At 45.2% G+C, this 23,454-nt stretch overlaps 1 protein-coding gene across 2 annotated transcripts in view; it reads right to left on the bottom strand.

Moving 5' to 3' along the window:
* LOC138503107 (uncharacterized) overlaps positions 1-23,454 on the bottom strand; it is a 112,003-nt gene that overhangs the window by 33,057 nt on the left and 55,492 nt on the right. For both annotated transcript variants that reach the window (XM_069622616.1, XM_069622617.1), the window contains one exon: positions 21,178-21,269. In XM_069622616.1, the coding sequence (XP_069478717.1) occupies positions 21,178-21,269 (92 nt within the window). The remainder of the gene's footprint in view (positions 1-21,177; positions 21,270-23,454) is intronic.

Here is a 23,454-nt window from a genome sequence, read left to right as displayed (position 1 = left end):
GATAAACTGCCTCACTTTTCCATTGCAAGGGCTTCCACAGGGGGCCTTGGTTTCCATGAGAAACGGCCACACTTTTCCATTGCAAGGCCATCCACAGAGTGCCTAGGTTTCCATGAGAAACTGCCACACTTTTCCATTGCAAGGGCTTCCACAGCGTGCCTTGGTTTCCATGAGAAACTGCCACACTTTTCCACTTCAACGTGCCTTGGTTTCCATGAGAAACTGCCACACTTTTCCATTGCAAGGGCTTCCACAGCGTGCCTTGGTTTCCATGAGAAACTGCCACACTTTTCCATTGCAAGGGCTTCCACAGCGTGCCTTGGTTTCCATGAGAAACTGCCACACTTTTCCACTTCAACGTGCCTTGGTTTCCATGAGAAACTGCCACACTTTTCGATTGCAAGGGCTTCCACAGCGTGTCTTGGTTTCCATGAGAAACTGCCACACTTCTCCATTGCAAGGGCAACTTGATGGGCAGACTGAAGGATACAATCAGTCCAGCCTGAATGAATTCTATGTGTCCCCTTTGCCCCCTTCTCTTTGCATAGTGTCTTGCCCGGCGTGCATGGTCTTCAGCTTTGCCCCCCCCTCAGCCCCCTTTAATGGAGAATCCATTCATTACATCTAAGGGTTATTATTTGGCTGACAGTTGCACATCAGGCTGGCACTGTGTCGTTTCTTTCTCTGGGGGGGTGGGACATGGTATTTGATCTGGGAGGGACCTAGCTCACACAGGCAAGGTTGTAGGGAGGAGTGGTGTGTAGGTGTCTGTGCTGCCACCCTTGTGTAGTTGTTCAGAGAAATGCCATTTGTTGCAGTGTTCGCCATGGGGTGCTACAGTGGAAGCCTGGCTCCCGTACACATGCAACCACTCTGATGGGGACAACATCCATTTATCAATAAATACTGTTGCCTCCTGAGCTGCAAGGAGGAGACTAGCGTTAAACTCTATGACCACAAGTGGGCCTGTTATCAGCTGTGTTTTGAAGTCAAGTCACAGTTCTTGCTTGCCCGAGTGGACGCCCCTCCATAGCACAAGTTATCTGCCCCTCTCTAGTCTCAGAACTGGAGTAAAAACATGTTAAACTTCGGCGCAGGACAACAATTGTTTCATCTGAAGATTCTGACTCATCACAACCTGCCTCTGCATCTATGGCACCGGCAGAGGTGCTGCACTATTCCCTACACCCTGAGAGTAGTACTGGCCGGCGCCATTACTCACCTGGGCTTCTCTCTACTGTAAGGCGAGACGCCTCCGTCTAGCGCTACAGTGCTTTTGGTCCTTCTTTTATGTCAACCATAGCCCAGAATCCATTTCTCATAGTAAAAGCAGCCTTTAGCCTGGCAGGCGACCAGCAGCCAGATCCCAGACGACATGAAGCTGCGTGGCTCAGAGACGGGAAGGCAGTCATCTCTTGCTTTTATATTGTCAGACAGATGCCTCCTCGCCCTGTCCCTCGATTATACCTTGCAGACTTCTAGAGAGATCAGATGAGTGACTGTGGATAGCACGCAGTGGCGTCTATTGCCTAGGACTCCACACTGGCAGGCAGATTCTGCCCCAGACAGGCCCTTCAAATGCCCACATAACTTCATCTCCCAAACCAGACCTCTCTCTACAGTCATAAAAATATTAGGATCAACTTGGCTCACAACTGAACTCGCAACTTCAAAAAATAACACGTTTTATACAGCACTTGCTACAACATTTTCACCGCTCCTATGCAGGCATCTGCAACCTGCAGCTTTCCAGATGTTTTGGACTACAAATCCCATGATCCCTCCCATTACATATACTAGCTGGGTCTGATTGGAGCAGTAGTCGGAAATATCTGGAGAGCCAAAGGTTGCAAACTCCTACTGTACTTATGTGGCTCTCAATGAAGCTAGAGTTGATGGGCGAGTTTACCATGGGAATGCTCTTGCGTGGGTGAGCTGTGAACCAATGGTGAACTGTGGTTAGGGATCTCAGTAAAGCTAGAGTTACTGTGGGGGTGCTCTTGTGTGGGTGAAGTGTGGTTAGGAATCTTGATAAAGCTAGAGTTACTGTGGGAGTGCTCTTATGTGGGTGAAGTGTGGTTAGGAATCTTGATAAAGCTAGAGTTACTGTGGGAGTGCTCTTATGTGGGTGAAGTGTGGTTAGGAATCTTGATAAAGCTAGAGTTACTGTGGGAGTGCTCTTGTGTGGGTGAAGTGTGGTTAGGAATCTTGATAAAGCTAGAGTTACTGTGGGGGTGCTCTTGTGTGGGTGAAGTGTGGATAGGAATCTTGATAAAGCTAGAGTTACTGTGGGGGTGCTCTTGTGTGGGTGAAGTGTGGTTAGGAATCTTGATAAAGCTAGAGTTACTGTGGGGGTGCTCTTGTGTGGGTGAAGTGTGGTTAGGAATCTTGATAAAGCTAGAGTTACTGTGGGGGTGCTCTTGTGTGGGTGAAGTGTGGTTAGGAATCTTGATAAAGCTAGAGTTACTGTGGGGGTGCTCTTGTGTGGGTGAAGTGTGGTTAGGAATCTTGATAAAGCTAGAGTTACTGTGGGGGTGCTCTTGTGTGGGTGAAGTGTGGTTAGGAATCTTGATAAAGCTAGAGTTACTGTGGGAGTGCTCTTATGTGGGTGAAGTGTGGTTAGGAATCTTGATAAAGCTAGAGTTACTGTGGGAGTGCTCTTATGTGGGTGAAGTGTGGTTAGGAATCTTGATAAAGCTAGAGTTACTGTGGGAGTGCTCTTATGTGGGTGTGTGGCAAATTGCATTCTGCTCTGCAGGATGAGTAGGGGTAAATATGCCCCCTCACCCTCACATTTACAAACCAAGAACCAACACAATCATAAAGGTAAAACAGGCACAGTTAAGACATACACCTCCTTCTCCTTTTGTAGGAATGTGGGCGGAAGGACGGCGATTCTCTTAAGAGGGGTGTGAATGTGTTCCAGTAGTGACCTGAGCAACACAGTAATGCAGTTCAAAATAAAGGGAATGTCCATACAAAGTTCTATAAAAAGAATATACTTTAACACATCATCTGCACGATAACTAAATAGAAACACTGTACAAAATAACCCCTTTGGAAGAACAGACAGGAAGTAACAACCTGAAGAAAGTAGCCCCCTGAGCCAGAGTACTAACCAGCCAGAGTACCAACCATGGAAAGGATAGGACTTCAGTGAAAGATGGTGTTGGGGTGACCTACCCAGTCTCTAGGGTCCCACAGGACTGAGGAAGCAGATCAGGGTCAACTGTACCTGGTTTTTGATTCTTAGTGGGTTGACGGACGTCAAATCTGTTGTCGAACGTAGATTCAGTGAGCGGATCAGGCTCAGTTGAGGCACGTTGGATTGTGTGGGTCCATGCAACTAGCGGGTGCCGAGAAGGGGCGATTCCAGATGCTCTGTGCAGTAAAAAGGGGCGCTCTCAGCAATGCAGGTTGGGGTGGTCCCAGGATCTCTTTGCAGTTGGGCCAGGTCGAGTCTGCGTCTAGCCACTGTAAGGGGGTCGATGCGTGACTCCAGTAGTTTGAGTCACCTGCAACAGTCATCAAAGGTGGTGATGTTGGGTGCGTTGATGTGCGGTTCGGTGAGGCGGCCGTTCGTGGGCTAGCTTGGTCGAACCATGGTTGTAACCCTTGGTCAGTGTCGTCTTGTGACTCGGCAGTGAATTGGGTCAGGTCCCGGCATCAAGCAGTAGTTTCGGGCCTAGCAAATGACGGGCAAAGGTAGGGTACAATGCAGCATTGATTTGGTTGAAGTGCATGTATGGTTGAAGTGCATGTAAGATATCAGATTGGTATATGATCTGAAGGGAAGCCAGATATCCCACTATTTTTTGTTTACGGGGGAGAAATTCTCAAACGGGGATGAAACAATATGTCACACAAAACAGGTATGCCTGAGGCAGACCGAGAGATTAATTACCCCTCACTACTTGAATCTTGTAAAAGAGTTCGAAATACCCTAAGGTCACATACACATGGGTTAAGATAACACCATTAACACCGGGGAAGAACAACAGAAGAGCAAATCAAGGGAGTAGCCTACTAGATAAGCATATTAAAAAACAATATTTAATAATGTGTACAAAAGAGCAAAAGAACAAAATCCATGAATGTATCTAAAAACAAGGCTGTTAAGGTCAGCCACATAACGAATAAAGCTAAAGACAAAAAACGCATCAAAATACAGAAGAAAAACTAGATGAATTAATATATCCTGTAATTCTCAACACAAATTTGCACAAACGTCTAGTGTTAGACATTTGTCGAGATTTGGGATGTCGACATGTTTCGGCCAAAGATTAGATGGGGCATTTTCTCACAGTGCCCGTACAGAAATCAGTTTCACGGCCATCTTCAGGACAGATGATTTCTTCATGGGAAGCCTTTATAGATGAAATTCAATTGACATGATGGATCTACAAATATATATATATGTGTTTTAGTTATCACATGTAATTAAAAAACACAAACAAAAATGTACACAACTATGTGCATATCAATCTAAATAGAACGACATATTTTTTGGATTTAAACATTTCTTTTACTAAAAGAAGGGGGGCTGTTCTAAAATCAAACAAGTCCCTTCATCTTCCCTAAGATACAGTATAGATCAATCTCAGAAAAACAGAAAAAACAGATGACTAACATTGGAACAATGTGACCTATGGGGAACATGCAAACTCTTACTTGTCATCACAGAATCCAGTGTGATATCAAAACAGGTTCAGTAGTAACTTGTCTTGGCTCAACACGACAACCATTTTTTTTGAGAGAGGAGCTTAGGGTGAAGTACATCTAAATTTCTTCATCCATTGAAATGACAAAATCACTCTAGAAACAAATATGAAAGAACAGCAATGTAACAGATGACTTTAAAAACACTGCTCGTCGTGGTCATCTAAATGGGCCGTGGTGCATATTTCATTAGACACCTGAAGGAGACGGTATCTCACCCCGTATGTCATTGTAGACACTTACAATCTTGTGCAATTGGGGCCAAGATCGAAAAAAATGTGAGGAATACGCCGTCATAACCCCTCCAGATTTACAATGGGGCAAATTTAATGGGGTATATATAAATAATATCGTAATATCCCTCTACATAAGGGCAAGTGCTTCATCTTGCGTCTTATATTTTTCATAATTGATGTCTATTGTTTGTCATGTCCCAAGGAAACAAATGCTAATTTTGGGAATCATTCTGGACATGGTAATTTATTAGAAAAGTATGTATACCTTGTCTAAACAGCATAACAAATGAACGGAACGTGCATGCGTATCCCTTGCTAAAGTGCTGGACGTCAGCTTCAAAGACAGATTAGAGAGACCTCGGGTCATAAAATCCGCAGCGCGCTCTGAAAACATTTTAAAAAAGAAGGGCGGGCATATCGTTAACGTTACGAGTCTACAGAATAATATTCAGCAAATACTGCCGGTGAGTTTCCTTTCCTTACATGGTCGGCATCGGCTGCCGTGCACTTGAAATGCTGCTAACATTCTGTAGACTCGTAACGTTAACGATATGCCCGCCCTTCTTTTTTAAAATGTTTTCAGAGCGCGCTGCGGATTTTATGACCCGAGGTCTCTCTAATCTGTCTTTGAAGCTGACGTCCAGCACTTTAGCAAGGGATACGCATGCACGTTCCGTTCATTTGTTATGCTGTTTAGACAAGGTATACATACTTTTCTAATAAATTACCATGTCCAGAATGATTCCCAAAATTAGCATTTGTTTCCTTGGGACATGACAAACAATAGACATCAATTATGAAAAATATAAGACGCAAGATGAAGCACTTGCCCTTATGTAGAGGGATATTACGATATTATTTATATATACCCCATTAAATTTGCCCCATTGTAAATCTGGAGGGGTTATGACGGCGTATTCCTCACATTTTTTTCGATCTTGGCCCCAATTGCACAAGATTGTAAGTGTCTACAATGACATACGGGGTGAGATACCGTCCCCTTCAGGCTTCTAATGAAATATGCACCACGGCCCATTTAGATGACCACGACGAGCAGTGTTTTTAAAGTCATCTGTTACATTGCTGTTCTTTCATATTTGTTTCTAGAGTGATTTTGTCATTTCAATGGATGAAGAAATTTAGATGTACTTCACCCTAAGCTCCTCTCTCAAAAAAAATGGTTGTCGTGTTGAGCCAAGACAAGTTACTACTGAACCTGTTTTGATATCACACTGGATTCTGTGATGACAAGTAAGAGTTTGCATGTTCCCCATAGGTCACATTGTTCCAATGTTAGTCATCTGTTTTTTCTGTTTTTCTGAGATTGATCTATACTGTATCTTAAGGAAGATGAAGGGACTTGTTTGATTTTAGAACAGCCCCCCTTCTTTTAGTAAAAGAAATGTTTAAATCCAGAAAATATGTCGTTCTATTTAGATTGATATGCACATAGTTGTGTACATTTTTGTTTGTGTTTTTTAATTACATGTGGTAACTAAAACACATATATATATATATTTGTAGATCCATCATGTCAATTGAATTTCATCTATAAAGGCTTCCCATGAAGAAATCATCTGTCCTGAAGATGGCCGTGAAACTGATTTCTGTACGGGCACTGTGAGAAAATGCCCCATCTAATCTTTGGCCGAAACATGTCGACATCCCAAATCTCGACAAATGTCTAACACTAGGCGTTTGTGCAAATTTGTGTTGAGAATTACAGGATATATTAATTCATCTAGTTTTTTTTCTGTATTTTGATGCGTTTTTTGTCTTTAGCTTTATTCGTTATGTGGCTGACCTTAACAGCCTTGTTTTTAGATACATTCATGGATTTTGTTCTTTTGCTCTTTTGTACACATTATTAAAAATTGTTTTTTAATATGCTTATCTAGTAGGCTACTCCCTTGATTTGCTCTTCTGTTGTTCTTCCCCGGTGTTAATGGTGTTATCTTAACCCATGTGTATGTGACTTTAGGGTATTTCGAACTCTTTTACAAGATTCAAGTAGTGAGGGGTAATTAATTCTCTCGGTCTGCCTCAGGCATACCTGTTTTGTGTGAGATATCAGATTGGGCCAGTGCCGGGATCTTCCCTCTTGTTCAAGGTCTGGGAGAACAGGGAGCTTCAGCTGGTCTGGTCCTCCGGCTGCTCTGAGGTCCACTTGTGGAAATCGGTATAATATTGTGACCCCAATCGCATTGTTTAAATGTATGTTGGCCTACGCCAAGCTGTCTAAAAGTACACTGTGAACATAGGTTCCGCGGCAAGGTCTTGACCTCAATGTATTGTGTAAGCCGCCATCTTGGATTTAGCCGCCATTTTAGGTATTCTTGCAGTGTGGAAGTCACCCCGAACCACAAAATGGAGGCCGAATGACATTGCGAGTAAAGACTTCGGCCATGGTGACCTCCGCACACATGTATAAACAATATGTCCGCAAGCTATTTATTAGGGTCATGAACTAAGACCCTGTCCTCTGTTCAACCTCTTGTAAATCTGTAACTGTATCAGCGGAACTGATCTAAAACGTATGTTCGACCTGGCTACGAACCCTAGCCACAGTTCCAGGAATGATTAATCTACAAGAGGGCTGGCCAATGCAGTACGAAACGTATAAAAGACAGAGCATCCAGATATTCGGTCTCTCCCACTTGCGGTACGAACCTTATCGTTGAAGGTTCGTATGTGAGTCAGAGAGCCGAATAGCTATTCGCATGTCGATTGACTTTGATACTTTGATAAACTTTGAACTTTGAAATAAAACGTTTTATATGATCCTTTGCAACCTGTGTTGGTGTGTTTTCCATTTGGGCTTCCTGGCCTCACGTTAATTTTTATGTTTCCACAGTTGGCGCCCGAATAGGGACCCTCAAGATTGATGCCGGATCATTGAAGGTTGACGCAGACTATCGAATCGGGATCGGACGGTGTGATTCTGCGGGCCCGACCGATCGAGACGCGATACCTCGGCAGCGCTGCACGATCCGATCCTTGGGCGATAGTCGTGCGGTCTGACACGGCATCTTGACGAGGGTCCAAATTCGAGGTGGGCAGATTTGCCGAAAACCACTAAACGCAGGTAAACTTCGTTAGTTGAAGTCCTTTGAAGTCCTTTGAAGTCCTTTGAAAACCGTACGGTCCTCCTTAGGTTTGGTCAGGTGCAGTCGTAAGGCTCTTAATTTAACCCTGACATTTGAATTTGGTCAGGTGTAGTCGTGACCCGGCTCTTAATTTAACCCTGACATTTGAATTTGAAGTATTGTATCTGCAGACACAATTATTGAACCAGGTAACACCAAGTCTTTGAGAAATGCCTGGGAAATTGTCTAGCTGCTTTAGGGTTTTATTCCGCAGCGATCGACAATCCTTTGAATTTAGCCGTCCGGCACCACAGGAGGGGTCGCCGGCGTGTACTATGTACTGTAAGTATGGCATTGGAAGTATTGTATTTAATGATATTTGGCACAGACAGACCAGAAATGCCTCCGAATTTCAGTGGCCAATCAATGGTAGTTTTGAGATCCCCTGTATTGAATACTTAGAGTCGATTCTGCTTAAAAAGAAGGCTAGGCCAGCGGCCTTCGATGTGTTACAAAATTGGAAAAAGGAAGCATTACAGCAGCTTAAGAGTAGGGATAAGCATGCACGACGTCATAAAACGAATGCCGAAAAAGCATTGTTATATGACAAAGAAAAACGATTAGATGAAACCCAGAGAATGGATAGAGCTTTCTCGCTCGGAGTCCAGAAAATTTATCCTTCTAAAGATTTTCATGTTTCTGAGGAGTTTATTGAAAAGATATTAAATGAACGGAGGCCTGACTCTTCAGCGCCACCTCCATATGCTCCTGGTGCGGGCGCTTTGCCCGTTCCTGTTGTTGTTCCCGTTGCTACTCTCACTCCTCCTGCGCAGCCTCCTCCTGCGCAGCCTGCTGTTCCCAGTTCTTTGGCCGTCGTTTCTTTGTCTATTCCGTCTGCTACACTACCTCTTTCCTCTGTACCTCAGTTAGGCCCCCCTATCCTTCCGATTTCGGGGAGTCCCGTATCTACTGAATTAGACCTTGGTGCAAGGTCGAAAATTGTGACTCGTAGTACTGTTCCTGCGGGCAGGAAACAGGAACTATTTGCTTGGGCTAAACATTGCATGGAAAAGGGTGATCAAAACGATGCATTTTTAACATTGTCTAATTTGCACGATTTTCCTGAGAAAAACGTTTTTATTGAAGGGCTGGGGATTCACTTAGGTGTAATGTGGGGTAGATTGCAGACTTCGGATCTCCCACAAGGAGTGAGAGATCTGAACGATCTAGCACTCTCGAGGGATACCGAACAGAAGGTACATGGGCATGTCGATAGACTATTCGAATTTAGACAGGATTTTGAAAGATTGCGAAATGAGGATGATGAAGACGATAGAATATATATGCAGAAACGGTTCCTTTCGTGCCGAAGATCAGCACCCGAGGAAGTACGAATTTGCACTAGAGATGCGGTCAGATGGATCTCGGATTCATCGATACCGCCAGATGAGGTATACGATACCTACAGTCAATATACGGTAGAAATGCAAAGGAAAGTAATTCAAGTGATGGTACAGCACTTGCAGGAAGAATGTATAAGAAAGAAGGTTGGTTGCCCCATAGAATTAATTGGTATTTTTAAAAGAGCTTTTTCGCCCGATACCTCTACAGCTGCCTTAGCGCTCGATTTGGCCTTATTACTCAGTAAGCGGTCGGAGGTCCCGGTATCTCAGTTGCCTATGAGAGAGGTCCCTCTGACCTTTGTCCCGAAAGTAGAAATCCCCGCCAACGCGGCGGCTGGTACTCCCGCGGTGGATATCCCAGCACACTATGTATCACAGTTTGTTCACGTCCCGTTCTCTCGACAGGAAGTGAACACGATCAGACAATCGGTACCAGATATTAGGAAGAACCCGACAGGGTTTTATAAGGAAATCGAATCCGTTTTGCAGTCTTCTGTGTTCACCTTAAGTGACATGGATTTATTGTTTCCAGTACTTTTGCCTGTCGATGTATGGAAACAGATACGGACAGTAGATGATGTGCCGGGATTAGGGGATACATGGGTAAATCTAACCAGACTAGATGGGGAACGACCAGCTGGTGAGAAACCACCCCAGGTAATACTCACTTTACCCGATAGAATAGTTGCCAAATTAAAAACTATAATTCCAGAAAAAAGGATTATTTGGGACAAGCTTACTGCCTGTGTCCAAGGGAAAACCGAAGGTACCACCGAGTTCTTTAATAGGTTTGAACAAGTATTCTCCGACTTTAGTGGACAGGATTTGGGTACCGAGTCGGGGAAGAGGTTGTTTGTGGACAAATTCGTGCGTGGATTGTTGCCTGACATCCAGTCACAGATTATGTCCTCGGAGAGCGCTTGGCAGGCAAAATCTCAGTCAGAGGTTCTGCACATGGCTCAGTATTATGAGAATCGGGTTAATAACGAAAAAGAGAAAATCGAAAAAAGAAGGGGTGACCTGAAAACTAAGGTATTATTGCAACAAATAGTTAGAAACCCCAGAGGAGGTACGACGCAGACTAGAGGTCAGTACATTCCAAGAGGAAATACTCCTCCAAACTTTAATCAGTGTGCTTATTGCCGCCAGGAAGGTCACTGGCGAGCACAATGCCCTGCCCTCAGTCAGAGGTCAGGAGGCACATTTGGAGGTATGGGTAGGCGACCACGGGGCCGCCCTGGAGCAGGGGGCCCTGATAGGGGTCAGCTTCTACGAAATCCCCAGCAACCTTTCTCACAGGAAAATCAGACTCCGAGTATGGACTCGAGAAATATATTTGATCACCCTTCTGCCGTCTATCTTTCTGAGGAACTTCCCTTTGACGAAGTTCTGCCTTACTAGGATTGCCCGAAGCAGCGTTTGGAACCACGACCTATTCCTGTTATTCAGAAGGGCCCCTATGTTGAACTGTTGGTAGGGAATAGGAAACACCAATTCTTGATCGACACTGGAGCACAGAAGTGCTCCATTGACCATTCTCGGGTTCCAAACATTCCCCTGTCAGGGCAATCAAATGTTTCTATAGGGTTTTCTGGCATACCAACTGTTTGTCCGGTCTCTGTGCCGGTGTCTGTCTCTTTGGGTCCTTTTACTGACCAGTGCCCTTTTCTTCTTACTTCAAACTGTGGAGAAAATTTGCTGGGGTTGAATTTGTTGAAGAAACTGAATGCAGTGATTTATTGTTCCCCTGATGGAATAAGATTGACAGTTTCACCTCAGCAACCCTTTAACTCCCAATATTTGACCCGACCTCTACCTTCTGAATTTGACATTGTCCCAGAATGTTTGTGGGCAATAGACGACAATGATGTCGGGATTTTACACATTGACCCTGTAAGAATAGTATTAAAACATGGGGTCAAGCTACCGCGCATTCCGCAATATAAAATTTCGATCGAAGGCGAGCGCGCTTTGAAATGCATTGTCTCCGATTTTGTGCATCGTGGAGTGATCGAAGAGATTACAGGTAGTTTATGTAACAGCCCGATCTTACCGGTATATAAGAAAGGCGACAATGCAATTCCTTACCGGTTTATAATAGATCTTCGTGCTATTAACCGGGTAGTGGCCCCACAATTTCCAATCGTGCCTGATGTAACGACGATTTTAACAATGATCCCTGCTACGGCTACGCACTTTAGTGTCGTAGATTTGAAAAACGCCTTCTTTAGTATCCCGATACATGAAGAGAGCAGGTATTTGTTCGCGTTCACCTTGGGGGGACGCTCGTTTACATTCACAAGGGCGCCTCAAGGGTATACTGAAAGCCCTAGTATCTATAGTAGGGCTTTAAAAGAGCAGCTCGACACCCTTGAATTGCCACCTACTTGTACGCTGCTTCAATATGTAGATGATTTGCTCCTGGCCGCAGACTCTGAGGAAGCTTGTAAAGAAGGCACTATATTGTTGCTTGTTCATTTAGCTGAAAATGGTCACAAAGCTTCTCTTAAAAAATTTCAATATTGTTGCCAGGAGGTTGCCTATTTAGGCTACCTCCTGTCAAAGGAGGGGAGAAGATTGACACCTGAACGAATCAAACACATTTCTGGCATGTCTGTCCCAAAAACGCAGAAGGAAGTCAGAGCCCTGATAGGGATGGCGTCCTACTGTAGAATGTGGATCCCTAACTTTGCCCTAGTGGTAAAACCGATGTTGGCTTTGACGAAGAAGGGCATTTCTCTGCCACTGCCATGGGAATCGGAACAACAACGATCATTTGAGCTTCTCAAAGCCGCGCTGTGTTCAGCACCGGTTCTGGGTACACCAAATTACGATAAGGCCTTTGTTTTGTTTGTGCATGAGTGTAATGGATGTGCTTTGTCTGTGTTAACACAGGAACATGGAGGGAAGAATAGGCCGTGCGGCTATTATTCCTCCGCCCTCGATCCTGTTGCATGCGCTTTGCCGCGATGTCTGCGCGCTGTTGCTGCTGCTGCTGCGTCTGTTAAACAGAGTGAGGGGATGGTTCTAGGCCACGATTTGATTTTGATGGTACCTCACTCTGTCGATATTCTACTGAACAAAACTCAAACGCAACACCTTACTTCTGCCCGGTTGACCAGGTATGAATTAGTTCTATTTGCTCCTCATATCCAAATTAAAAGGTGTTGTGTTCTTAATCCGGCTGAACTTTTGCCTCTCCCGCAAACTATTGCTTGCGGTGATGATGGATCACATGACTGCCTATATGCCACCGAACAAGAAACGAAGGGCAGAATAGATCTCTCAGATATTTCTTTGGAAAATGCGGAAGGGGAGCTGTTTTGTGATGGCTCCTGCTTTAAACTTCCGAACGGCACATCCACAGCTGCCTATGCGGTTACGACCTTGAATAAGGTCATAGAGACTAAAAGGATTCCGCATAACTCTGCGCAGGCCGCAGAGATTATAGCATTGACCCGTGCTTGTGAACTCTCCCAAGGGCTTAGAGTTAATATTTATACGGATAGTCAGTACGCCTTTGGGGTGGCTCACAACTTCGGAAAATTGTGGTCGGAAAGAGGGTTCCTGACTTCACATGGGACCAAGATTCAGCATGGTCCCCTAATAGTACAGTTACTCTCGGCACTCTCACTCCCCAAACAGCTAGCGATTATGAAATGTGCAGCTCATCGAAAGGTCATAGACGATGTGGGCAAAGGAAATGCTTTTGCAGATTCAATAGCTAGACAAACAGCCACAGACCTTAGCACAGACATGTATATCACGAGGGAAGTGAGAGATGGTTGTGTAATGGATGAAGGTATTGGGTCTGTACGGGATATTCAGACTGATGCCACTGTTGATGAATCTAGGAAGTGGGCTGAAGGCATGGGGAAATTGGATGACGAAGGGTGTTGGGTGGACGCATCTAACGGGAAATGGTTGCTTCCAGATTCTTATGTGATTGCAATGGTTACGATGGCACACGGCCCAACACACGTGTGTGCTCAACAGATTGTGAAAATACTGCAGCAGGTTTGGGTGAATGATAAGATTTTGGAAATAGCAAAAAGATATGTCCAGAATTGTATAATCTGCTTGCAGCATAATGTGGGTAAAGGGACAGTGGCTCCAAGGGGAAGTTTCGGACCTCCCTCTGTTCCCTTCGAAACCATTCACCTTGATTTTATTGAAATGGAGCGTTGTAACAACTTGAAATATGTTCTCATTATTATTTGTGCTTTTAGCAAATGGGTCGAGGCTTTCCCCGTTAAAGATGCCACCGCCATGACGACCGCAAAGATCTTGGTCAAAGAATATTTTCCTCGTTTTGGGCTCCCGAGGATAATCTGGTCGGACAATGGGCCCCACTTCATCGCAGCCGTAATGTTGCAAATATGTGTTGCCTTGGGAATAGAGAAACGTTTTCATTCAGCTAGGCACCCTCAAAGTGCGGGGTTGGTAGAAAGACACAATGGTATTCTAAAGAACAAACTTGCAAAAACATGTGCTGATACTAAATTGAAATGGCCAGATGCCTTACCTATTGTTTTGTTAGCAATGCGCACCACACCCCAGACTAGAACTGGGCTCTCCCCATTCGAAATAGTGATGGGAAGACCCGCCAATATTTGGGGTCTCCCTAAACCTAAAGCCTTGAGGGATGTGGAAAATGTATTATTCGTAGACTACTGTAACCAATTGACTAAAAATCTGTATTTCATTTACCACCAGGTGAATGCTGCCTTACCTGTACGGTTTACGGGCCCAGGACACGATATATTGCCGGGCAGCTGGGTCTTGGTCAAGGCCTACGAAAGGTCTTCCTGTCTCGCGCCTCGCTGGCGTGGACCCTACCAGGTCCTATTGGTCACCCGAACGGCAGTCCGAGTGGCGGGCAAGAAACATTGGATACATGCAACGCATCTGAAGAAGATTCCTCACCCGACGCCACACGCTACAGAAGAAACAGAACCCCTCGCTGATGCTACGATCTCTGATCTCGGAGTAGCAATCAGCGCTGTGAGTGCATCGGAGAAGTCCTCTGAGCCCGAGGAGCTCGGGGAATCGTCCATCTTGTCTCCACACTCTTTTGATCAATCACTTCCGGGAAATCCTGTTTTGAGTTCTGCGACTTCCGTCGCCACTGACGCGACGCTCCCCTCAGGGAGCGACGATACTCTGCTTTTGGATTCAGCAAACTTGGGTACCATCAGGTACAATCTCCGATCACGGGAAAAGTTGTTGCACGACCGTCGTGCATCGGAAGGGAAGAAGTGATTGAAATACTGATATCTTTTTCTTTTGTGAACAAAGGAGAAAAGGAGGGTTCTGTTGGCTAGGGTTGGGAAGGACTAAGAAGTCGCTCGGCCGAAGTGCCGCCAGCAAACGAACATTTGGGGCCGACAATCAGGACAAGCACGATGCCTGCCGCTTTCGCCACTGCTCCTCATATCGAACTTTCTAACAAAGAGGTGACCAATTCGAACAATGGACAATGCTCCTGGGCCCTGAAAACGTACTGTTGTGTCTTTGTTTTTATAATTGTTAGTTTTGCAACTGCTGCCGTGGGACTATGGTACTTTGAAGACATTTATCCTTTGAAGCCTTTGTTACCGACCGAAATTGTACCAACTGTTTTGACTCCCTCTGTACACCTTCATACTCTGTCCCCTAGGGACTCTCGGCATAGACAGAAATATCATAATAACACTTTGATGATAGTGATGAATGCTACGCATGCAATATTTAATAAGAGCAATTGTTGGGTTTGCACGCACTTGCCACAACATGGGAACAAGGGACTGGGATGGTATATACATCCCTTACCTCTGACAACCTCCTGCTATGCTTCTCTTAGAGCACTTTTCTTTGGCCGATGGAATGATAGCATCTCAGGGAACTTCGATGGCACTAATTTGAACGAATTTGAGAGACGTGAATTGACTCCCCTGGGATGCTCGCTTTTTGCAAATAGGAGTAGACCTAACATCGCTTCTATTAGGCCGTCTGATAAACTTTCTTCTCCTTTTCAAAATCTAATATCTTTCAAGATGGCTCCGATAGGCAATAAGGATGCCATGCCTCCTTCTTATTCTATAAATCACAATCCTGATTCTGTCCCTTTCTGTGTACAGCGAAATGGCACTAGGCCAATGGGAGATTTTGAGCTTTGTGTAAATATTGTAAACTTGACTGGGGAAAATAGGCCTTTGTATGTAGGGGGACCCGTTTATTTTGTTTGTGGTAGTTTAGCTTTTCCCTGGTTGCCTAAAGATTGGCAGGGAACTTGTTACTTAGGGATATTATTACCAGGTGTGTTTATAGCTAGTACCTCAGAGGTATCTAAGGCTCGCCCGCGGCGAGATAGCGATGGAGATACCCCCGGACAAGTGTTCGGGGATATAGCTAAATCAGTAGTCCCTTTCTGGGGACAAATAGCAAATTCGGAAAACATTAGGGGATTAGCGAGGGTATTGGAGAAAACGATCAACCGGACCACAGACATACTCTACAATATGACCTTAGAGCAAAAGGCGATAAGATTGGTAGCGTTACAAAATCGAATGGCATTAGATGTCATTTTAGCTGAACGGGGTGGAGTATGCAAATTAGTGGGGTCCGCTTGCTGTGTTTTCGTACCAGATTCTTCACCAACTATATTCAAAGCGATTCAGAATTTACACACTCTCAGTTCTGAAGTCCATATCCCTGTAGGAGACTGGAGCCTCAGTACTTGGTTCTGGGATTCTCTGCGATCTTGGGGGTGGAAGGTGCTTTCCGTTATTTTAGGTATTTTAGGGACTCTGTTATTCCTTTGTTGTTGTTTTCAGTGCCTCCCAAGTATATGCGGAATGATGGGAGGATGTTGTGCTCAGGCAATGAGTGCAATAGGGCGAAAAATATACACCCCGAAGACAGCATCTAAAGAGTTCATGTTGCAGGAAGTTCTTGTGAACGACCTTATGGCTATTGATGTTTCGGACAATGATGCGGAACCTATAAATGATAATGCCTTTAAGTATTTTCAAAAGTATTAAAGAAATTGTGTTTTAGCACTTGGCATAGGCCAAAAGGAGGGTCTGTGGAAATCGGTATAATATTGTGACCCCAATCGCATTGTTTAAATGTATGTTGGCCTACGCCAAGCTGTCTAAAAGTACACTGTGAACATAGGTTCCGCGGCAAGGTCTTGACCTCAATGTATTGTGTAAGCCGCCATCTTGGATTTAGCCGCCATTTTAGGTATTCTTGCAGTGTGGAAGTCACCCCGAACCACAAAATGGAGGCCGAATGACATTGCGAGTAAAGACTTCGGCCATGGTGACCTCCGCACACATGTATAAACAATATGTCCGCAAGCTATTTATTAGGGTCATGAACTAAGACCCTGTCCTCTGTTCAACCTCTTGTAAATCTGTAACTGTATCAGCGGAACTGATCTAAAACGTATGTTCGACCTGGCTACGAACCCTAGCCACAGTTCCAGGAATGATTAATCTACAAGAGGGCTGGCCAATGCAGTACGAAACGTATAAAAGACAGAGCATCCAGATATTCGGTCTCTCCCACTTGCGGTACGAACCTTATCGTTGAAGGTTCGTATGTGAGTCAGAGAGCCGAATAGCTATTCGCATGTCGATTGACTTTGATACTTTGATAAACTTTGAACTTTGAAATAAAACGTTTTATATGATCCTTTGCAACCTGTGTTGGTGTGTTTTCCATTTGGGCTTCCTGGCCTCACGTTAATTTTTATGTTTCCACACACTCAGAAGGAATGGAGTACAGCAGGGTTCTATTCAGGGTCTGCTTTCCCAGCTTTAGGAGATTCCAATGCAAACTGGAAGGTCTGGGTCCACCGCAACGTGTCACCAGAAATGTGCCCTAGGAGTGGGTAGGAGGAAGATCTTTCTTCTGCCCTGGATAGTTCCTTCTTCTCATCAGGCTGAAGGAAAAGAAGGAAGTCCGGTGCTTCAGAGCGAGTGATGGTCTTGAGAGGATCTGCTCAAGGGGTGGGAGACCCCTCCTCTGTAAAGGCAAACGTCCCCAGGTGATTGGGGTAAAGCTAGCTTGCGTTAGTGGTCCAATTCGGGGTCTTGAACGGAGAGGACTTTGTCCTTCTAATGTCTCACCCAAAGTGCTTTGCTCCAGAGGGAGGGGAAGGGACAGGAAAGAGAAACAAAATGGTGGAAGTCTACTTTCATTGATCACAGCCCTTCTGCCTATCATAATCGCGCTCCCTTCCTTTGTCACTAAGAACAAAGGTCTTTAGAGATGCAGCACCCTGCTCAGAGGCTACTTCTTTGGAATGATGCCTGGGCCCAGGACAGCTGCCTGCTGTGTGGCTGTCTCAGGTTGAGGGCGTTACCTGCTCACACAAAGAGAGCAAAGAAGAGGCTTGGCCCGAATACACATCCCCTTCCATAGCAGAGCTGACTCACAGGAGCGGACACATGCCCGATACCCATTGGAATGTGGAGACCGTAATAATAAGTAGTACCATGCGCTATGTCTAAACTCAGGCATAGGTTTTTATTTAGAGTCTACCATGCCACCCGCATGGGTTACTTATGATAATTGTAGTTTTGGTACAGGGTGCATATCTTAAATGCAGCCCCTGCATGGCAGAGACTTGGCGATCACTGCAGCTTGAACCTGCTCTGTGCCACGGTCAGAGCAGGTGCTGCACATCAGGATACTGATGCAGCAAGACACAGATGCACACTATGCTCTTGGCCTGGGGTTTATGAGAGGGGAATCTGATCAGCAGGTTACCCTTTCAGAGATGACATTACCCCCATCATTTTATTTCATAGAAAAAGAAAAAAGAAATAAAAGCCAGGGCTTTGCACACTTGGCAGATGGCAATTCCCCACAGGGTGAAGTGAGGTTCATTTTATGCACTGTGTGTATTTGGTGCAGTGTTTTTGATGTTGTGTTCATGCTGGTCTAACTTTGGCCGAGTTTTGCTGCTGATAAATTGTATAAATGACTCGGCCACAGAGACAGGCCTGAGAATGAGGACCGACTCTCTCCACTCCCTCTTCGGTGGAGGACACGTGGAACCAGCGTGGAATACCCGAGGAACCTTTCATGCTCCCTCACACCCAAAGAGAAGTCAATGTGAGTAATCGAGGGCTAGATTTGAGCATGCACGAGGAATCAATTCATTTAGAAACTGAATCGGATTTGTAGCGCAGGATTAATCCATTGATGGAGAAGAAAGGAAATCCTGTTCACCATGTGGTGGTCGCAAGATCTCATCCTGAAGGGGCATCCCACCTCTCCAGGTATATCCTGGAAATCCTGTTCACCATGTGGTGGTCAGGAGATCCCATCGTGCAGGGGCATCCCACCTCTTCAGGTATATCCTGGTTACATAAGTCCCAGATACATAGGTTTATTTAATACAACCTGTCTTTTTGTTATGTGTACTTGTGTAATGCTTAATTAGTATGTTGATGTGTAGTCTTGTTGTGTGGTTACATTTTAGTTATATGCACTGCACGTGCCTCTTGGCACCAAAACTCTTGAATCACGAGAAGCACCAAAAAGTCCTAACCGCTTACAAAAGGAACTATGTTTCAGTATAATTATTCTTTTATAACGTGCCTAATGCCAGAGATTGGTATCGAAGCCCGGGATCGGGATTCAAACCTGTGTTGCGCTACATTGTCTTGCTTCTAAGACAAACGCGTTGCCCCTGAGCTATCCATCCTCACGTATGTCTCTAGAACGTTAGCTGACTCTGTTTGCCCAGAATATCAGAGATGTGCTTGAGCCATTTACAAGAAGACCCTTCCAACAGACTGAACAATCGCGACAAGTGGCACAATCAGGAAAGTAGTGTTTACGTTTTTTTATTAGAAAAGGCTACCTTTTGTCAAAGAAAGCGTTGCACTTTGAACAAAAAACATTAAGGGTGAACCCCACCCAACAGCTTCTAAAGATTTTTCAGATCTGCTTGCCTGCTTGAGTAGTTCGTTTAAACATGTTACCACTAAACGCCCGCACCAATCGGGGACTGGGAGACCCATCGAAATTGTATGTGTGGGCTAACAGAAAGGGAGGATCGTTAGCATTTTTTGCTAATAGTAGGTGGTACCTAGATTTGCGAATAGATTTGTTAAGGCCCTTCTTCTTGGAAAATCAGGTGATTTACAAAGCAGCATTGTATTTTATTTGGAACTGTCTGACTTTATTTTTAATTTAGGTACCTACGTGAGCAAGGCCCCAATAAGATGTTCGAAGAAAGTTTTAGATTGAAACTGAAGTGGGGAGAATTCTCTTTTGAACATTGTGTTAAAGGCATTTTGTGTACATATTTGCTATGATGTGTTTATTCAAAAAGGATCTGCTTGCCATCTTGTGTGCACAGCAGGGTAAAAAAAACACCAACTGTTTACTATTCCAGTTACCCATTTTCCATTTTAAATGTGGGATCTTTTCTCTTAATTGTGTATACTCTACCAATCTGCCTCTTTCTTGTGTGACTAAAAGTACTTCTCTTGACCCGATTTAGCATATTTAATCGCTCTCTCGACAAGGCAGCCTGTAGCGGCTGTTCTGCCCCGCTCAGAGTTCGAGGCTAACATATGAAACAATCAGGAACTTTTAGCACCTCAAAGGCCATTCATATGCACTGTAGTTCCATCAGTGAGTCTGTGCCAGAGAGATGATTTGCACACAAATAGTAAAATTTAATTAGCATTAGGCGGTCGGCGGCCTCCCAGCCAATCAGGAGGCTCGGAACAGGGTCTTTACCTCATTGTAAAGCCCCTGCTCTAAGCCCCCTCGGAAACGGGAGGCTGCCATTTCTCTGCCGGAATAAAGGTAAGTGTGACACCAGCCCCCGCACTCCACCCATCCTGTCCTTCCCCCCCAACCCCAACCCCAATTTCCACATTTGTCACCCCACCCCTATCCCCACCCCACTACCTTGCACTCCATTGCCACCAGCGGCACTAGGTACACTTGTGTTACTGGTGCATCTCTGTTGCGGCAATGGCTACCACGGAAAGAGAGAAGGGACTATGTTTAGTTCCCTTTTCCCTAATCCATGGTGGCCATCTTTGTTTGCAGTTTTTTAAAGTTGATAAACAGCAACTGCGCCGTTTATCAACTTTAAAAAAACAACTATTAGAATCATGGTAAACATGTTGGGATGCTAACAGCAATAAACTCCTCAGAGTGGGTGGCTTTACCAGGGCTGGTAATGCCTGTGCTAACGATAAAGCCCTCGCTTCACTCTGGCTTCTAACTGGCCCGGCAAAGCCCCCACCCATCGAGGTTTATTGCTTCATTATTTCCCCATTATAAAAATGGAGGCATTGACGTTGTTGTAGTCACAGGGCAACACCTTCGTGGGAGGTTTCTTTGAAAAAAGAATTATGACGTCGGTAGCATCCCCGAAGGTGGTATTCTGCATAACACGCATACTGACACTCACGTGGAGCGGTAGTATTAATTGAAGTAAAACTCTATGGTAATTGCTAGTAATACTTACCAATGTCATAGTTAGAATTTGTTTCAATATACTTTTTTGTAATTTCTTTTATATTTCGTATTACTTTTCTCACTTTATGTAATATTTGTAACTGTTAAGAAAGTTCTCAGTAGGTGAGATATTCGGGTTAAACCACACAATGCAGGAAGAGTGGATGGAAGATCTCTTGGCAGATATCACCCCATGCGTGATAAGCCAGAAGAGGGAGGCTGGGCAGGAAGATAGCCAAGTGAGATGTGTACCTGTTGTAACTGCACATGACACTGTAGCTCCCAGCTTGCACGCAGTCCCGGAACTGAGGCAGGAACGTCATCCTCCAGTCCCGCTCTTGAACCTGTTAGTGCACAGACCAGAAGAAGGGTGATTAAATTAGGGCATGAACAGGACTGATTGCATTTTTTTTAGCAGTGTGTACTGTTTAGCCAAGTAATCGATTTACATGATGCCAGCCAAGCGAATTACAAACAATAGCAATAACGCATGATCTGGCGAGCAAGATTGGGCGGTAACTCCCTGGGGGCCTAAGTTACAAGCCTAAATACAACAAAGGTTTTCAATCCGAGAACCTGGGGTGCCGACAACTCGCTTCCGTTTGCGGCGGCGTCCTGTTCATTTAAACAAAATACTGATATAAGATGGCCACCGTGGAGACAGAAGGCGGGGCTCCATGCCGAGCCCCTCATCCATTTTCACAGAGGGCGAGGACAGTGACCGGAGCGGCGTCAGTACCACTGCCTAAAGAATAAGGTGAGTGGGGTAGGAGGGTGGGTAGGAGAGGAAACAGTGACAGGACGTGAGGGCAGGGCGGGAGGGAAGATGGCGGGGCAGAGGAGCAGCCTCAGTCTGTTTGGAATGCGGGCTTGGATCATGTGATTCAGACCTCGATGTGAGCAACCCGATTGGTTGGCTCCCCCACCCCGGGTGCTAATAAAAAAATAAACCCACAAAAAAAAAGAAAAACCTCTTTTTCACTTATGGGCAAGTTAAACGTAGCCAGGCCTAAAGAAAGGGGTTCCTCTGAATTGCTGGTCCTCAGTCTTCAGTGCATGCCCCATATTTTGGAATTTCCCACCCTTTCAATGTGGACAGGGGTGCCAACTTTTATTTTTATAGGGGATGAGTGGGCGAGCAAAGTTTCAGGCACCATTTTTGACCCAGATGATGTCATAGGAAGTGACATCACAGGCAAGGCCCAGTGAATAGAGCACTGGCTAGGCTTTGTTTTTTATGCTACTCTGCTAACCACCAAAACTAAAACTGTATGTGTGACATTTTTTAATGAATCCTAGCCACCAGCAATGCGGTGTCCGACCCTCCATGCCATAATTATTTTAGCACGACTGTGCCAGTACTGAAGGGGACCACCCAGTTGCAAACCAGTCTTGGTCCTACCACCAATGTAAAGTAATGGTCATTTATATTGCGCCAGGGTTCCGTCCTGTCTGAATTTCTGGTACATCAGCGCCCTGGTACATGCAAGATCTCAATCTCAGCTAAAGAGTCATCAGGAAACAAGAGAAAACCTGGCGCCGCTCCAAGACCTCATTCAACCTGGCGCTCCTCAAGGAACTCTGAGCAACCCGCTGACAACTCATCAAAACAGCCAAGGCCTCCTACTCTCAGAACACCATAGCCAAAGCCGACAACCAATGCAGAGTCCTCTTCAAAACGGTCAAGCACTCAGTCAACCCACTAACTGCCCCTGCCACACCACACTACATTGAAAACTCCACCGCCACCCTCATCGACAAAATCAACAGGATTTTCCAGCACATAGACACCAGCTCTGCATCCACAGGCCCACCTTGTGAAATCTCTACACCCTGGACAACATTTAAGACACTCTCGACAGAGGACTGGGTAGAAACCCTGGTCGCCCACAAAGCCACATCCTATACAGACGACATCCTCCCAGCATCAATCCTCAAGACCCTCCCTGCAGAAGCTCTCCTTCACTTCCTAGAGATCCCCAACTCAAGCCATCTTTCTATCGACCCTAAAAACAGAACAAATCCTCCCTCTACTGAAGAAACCCACACTTGATCCTGACAACCTAGGTAACTATCGCCGCATCACCCATTTTGCCTTCCTAGGAAAGATCATTAAGAAAGCAGTAGTGTGCAACTGCAGAAACACATCGACACCAACAATCTCCTCCAAACCTACCAGTCCGGGTTCTGACCCAGATGCAGCACGGCGAGAGCAACCATACAGGTGGTCGTCAACACCCTCAACATCCTTGACGATGGCCATCCTCGTCTCCTGCTTCTCCTCGACCTCTCAGTCACTTTGACACAGTAGACCACCAGGCACTTACTGAGATGCTACATTGGCGCATGGGGATCAGATACCTTGTCTTACGCAGGTTCAAGTCCTACTTCGCCAACCGCAAGAAGGACTCCTCTTGGTCGCCAATGCTACCCGTCATCTGTGGAGTCCTGCAGGGTTCCAACCTCTCCTCAGTGATCTTCAATCTATACATGGAGCCACTGGGAGCCCTCTTAGCTACACACAACATC

Source organism: Ambystoma mexicanum, chromosome 11 (assembly GCF_040938575.1).
Source record: "Ambystoma mexicanum isolate Mex_15411 chromosome 11, UKY_AmexF1_1, whole genome shotgun sequence".
Taxonomy (NCBI): domain Eukaryota; kingdom Metazoa; phylum Chordata; class Amphibia; order Caudata; family Ambystomatidae; genus Ambystoma; species Ambystoma mexicanum.
This window is presented reverse-complemented; position numbering and strand designations above follow the sequence as displayed.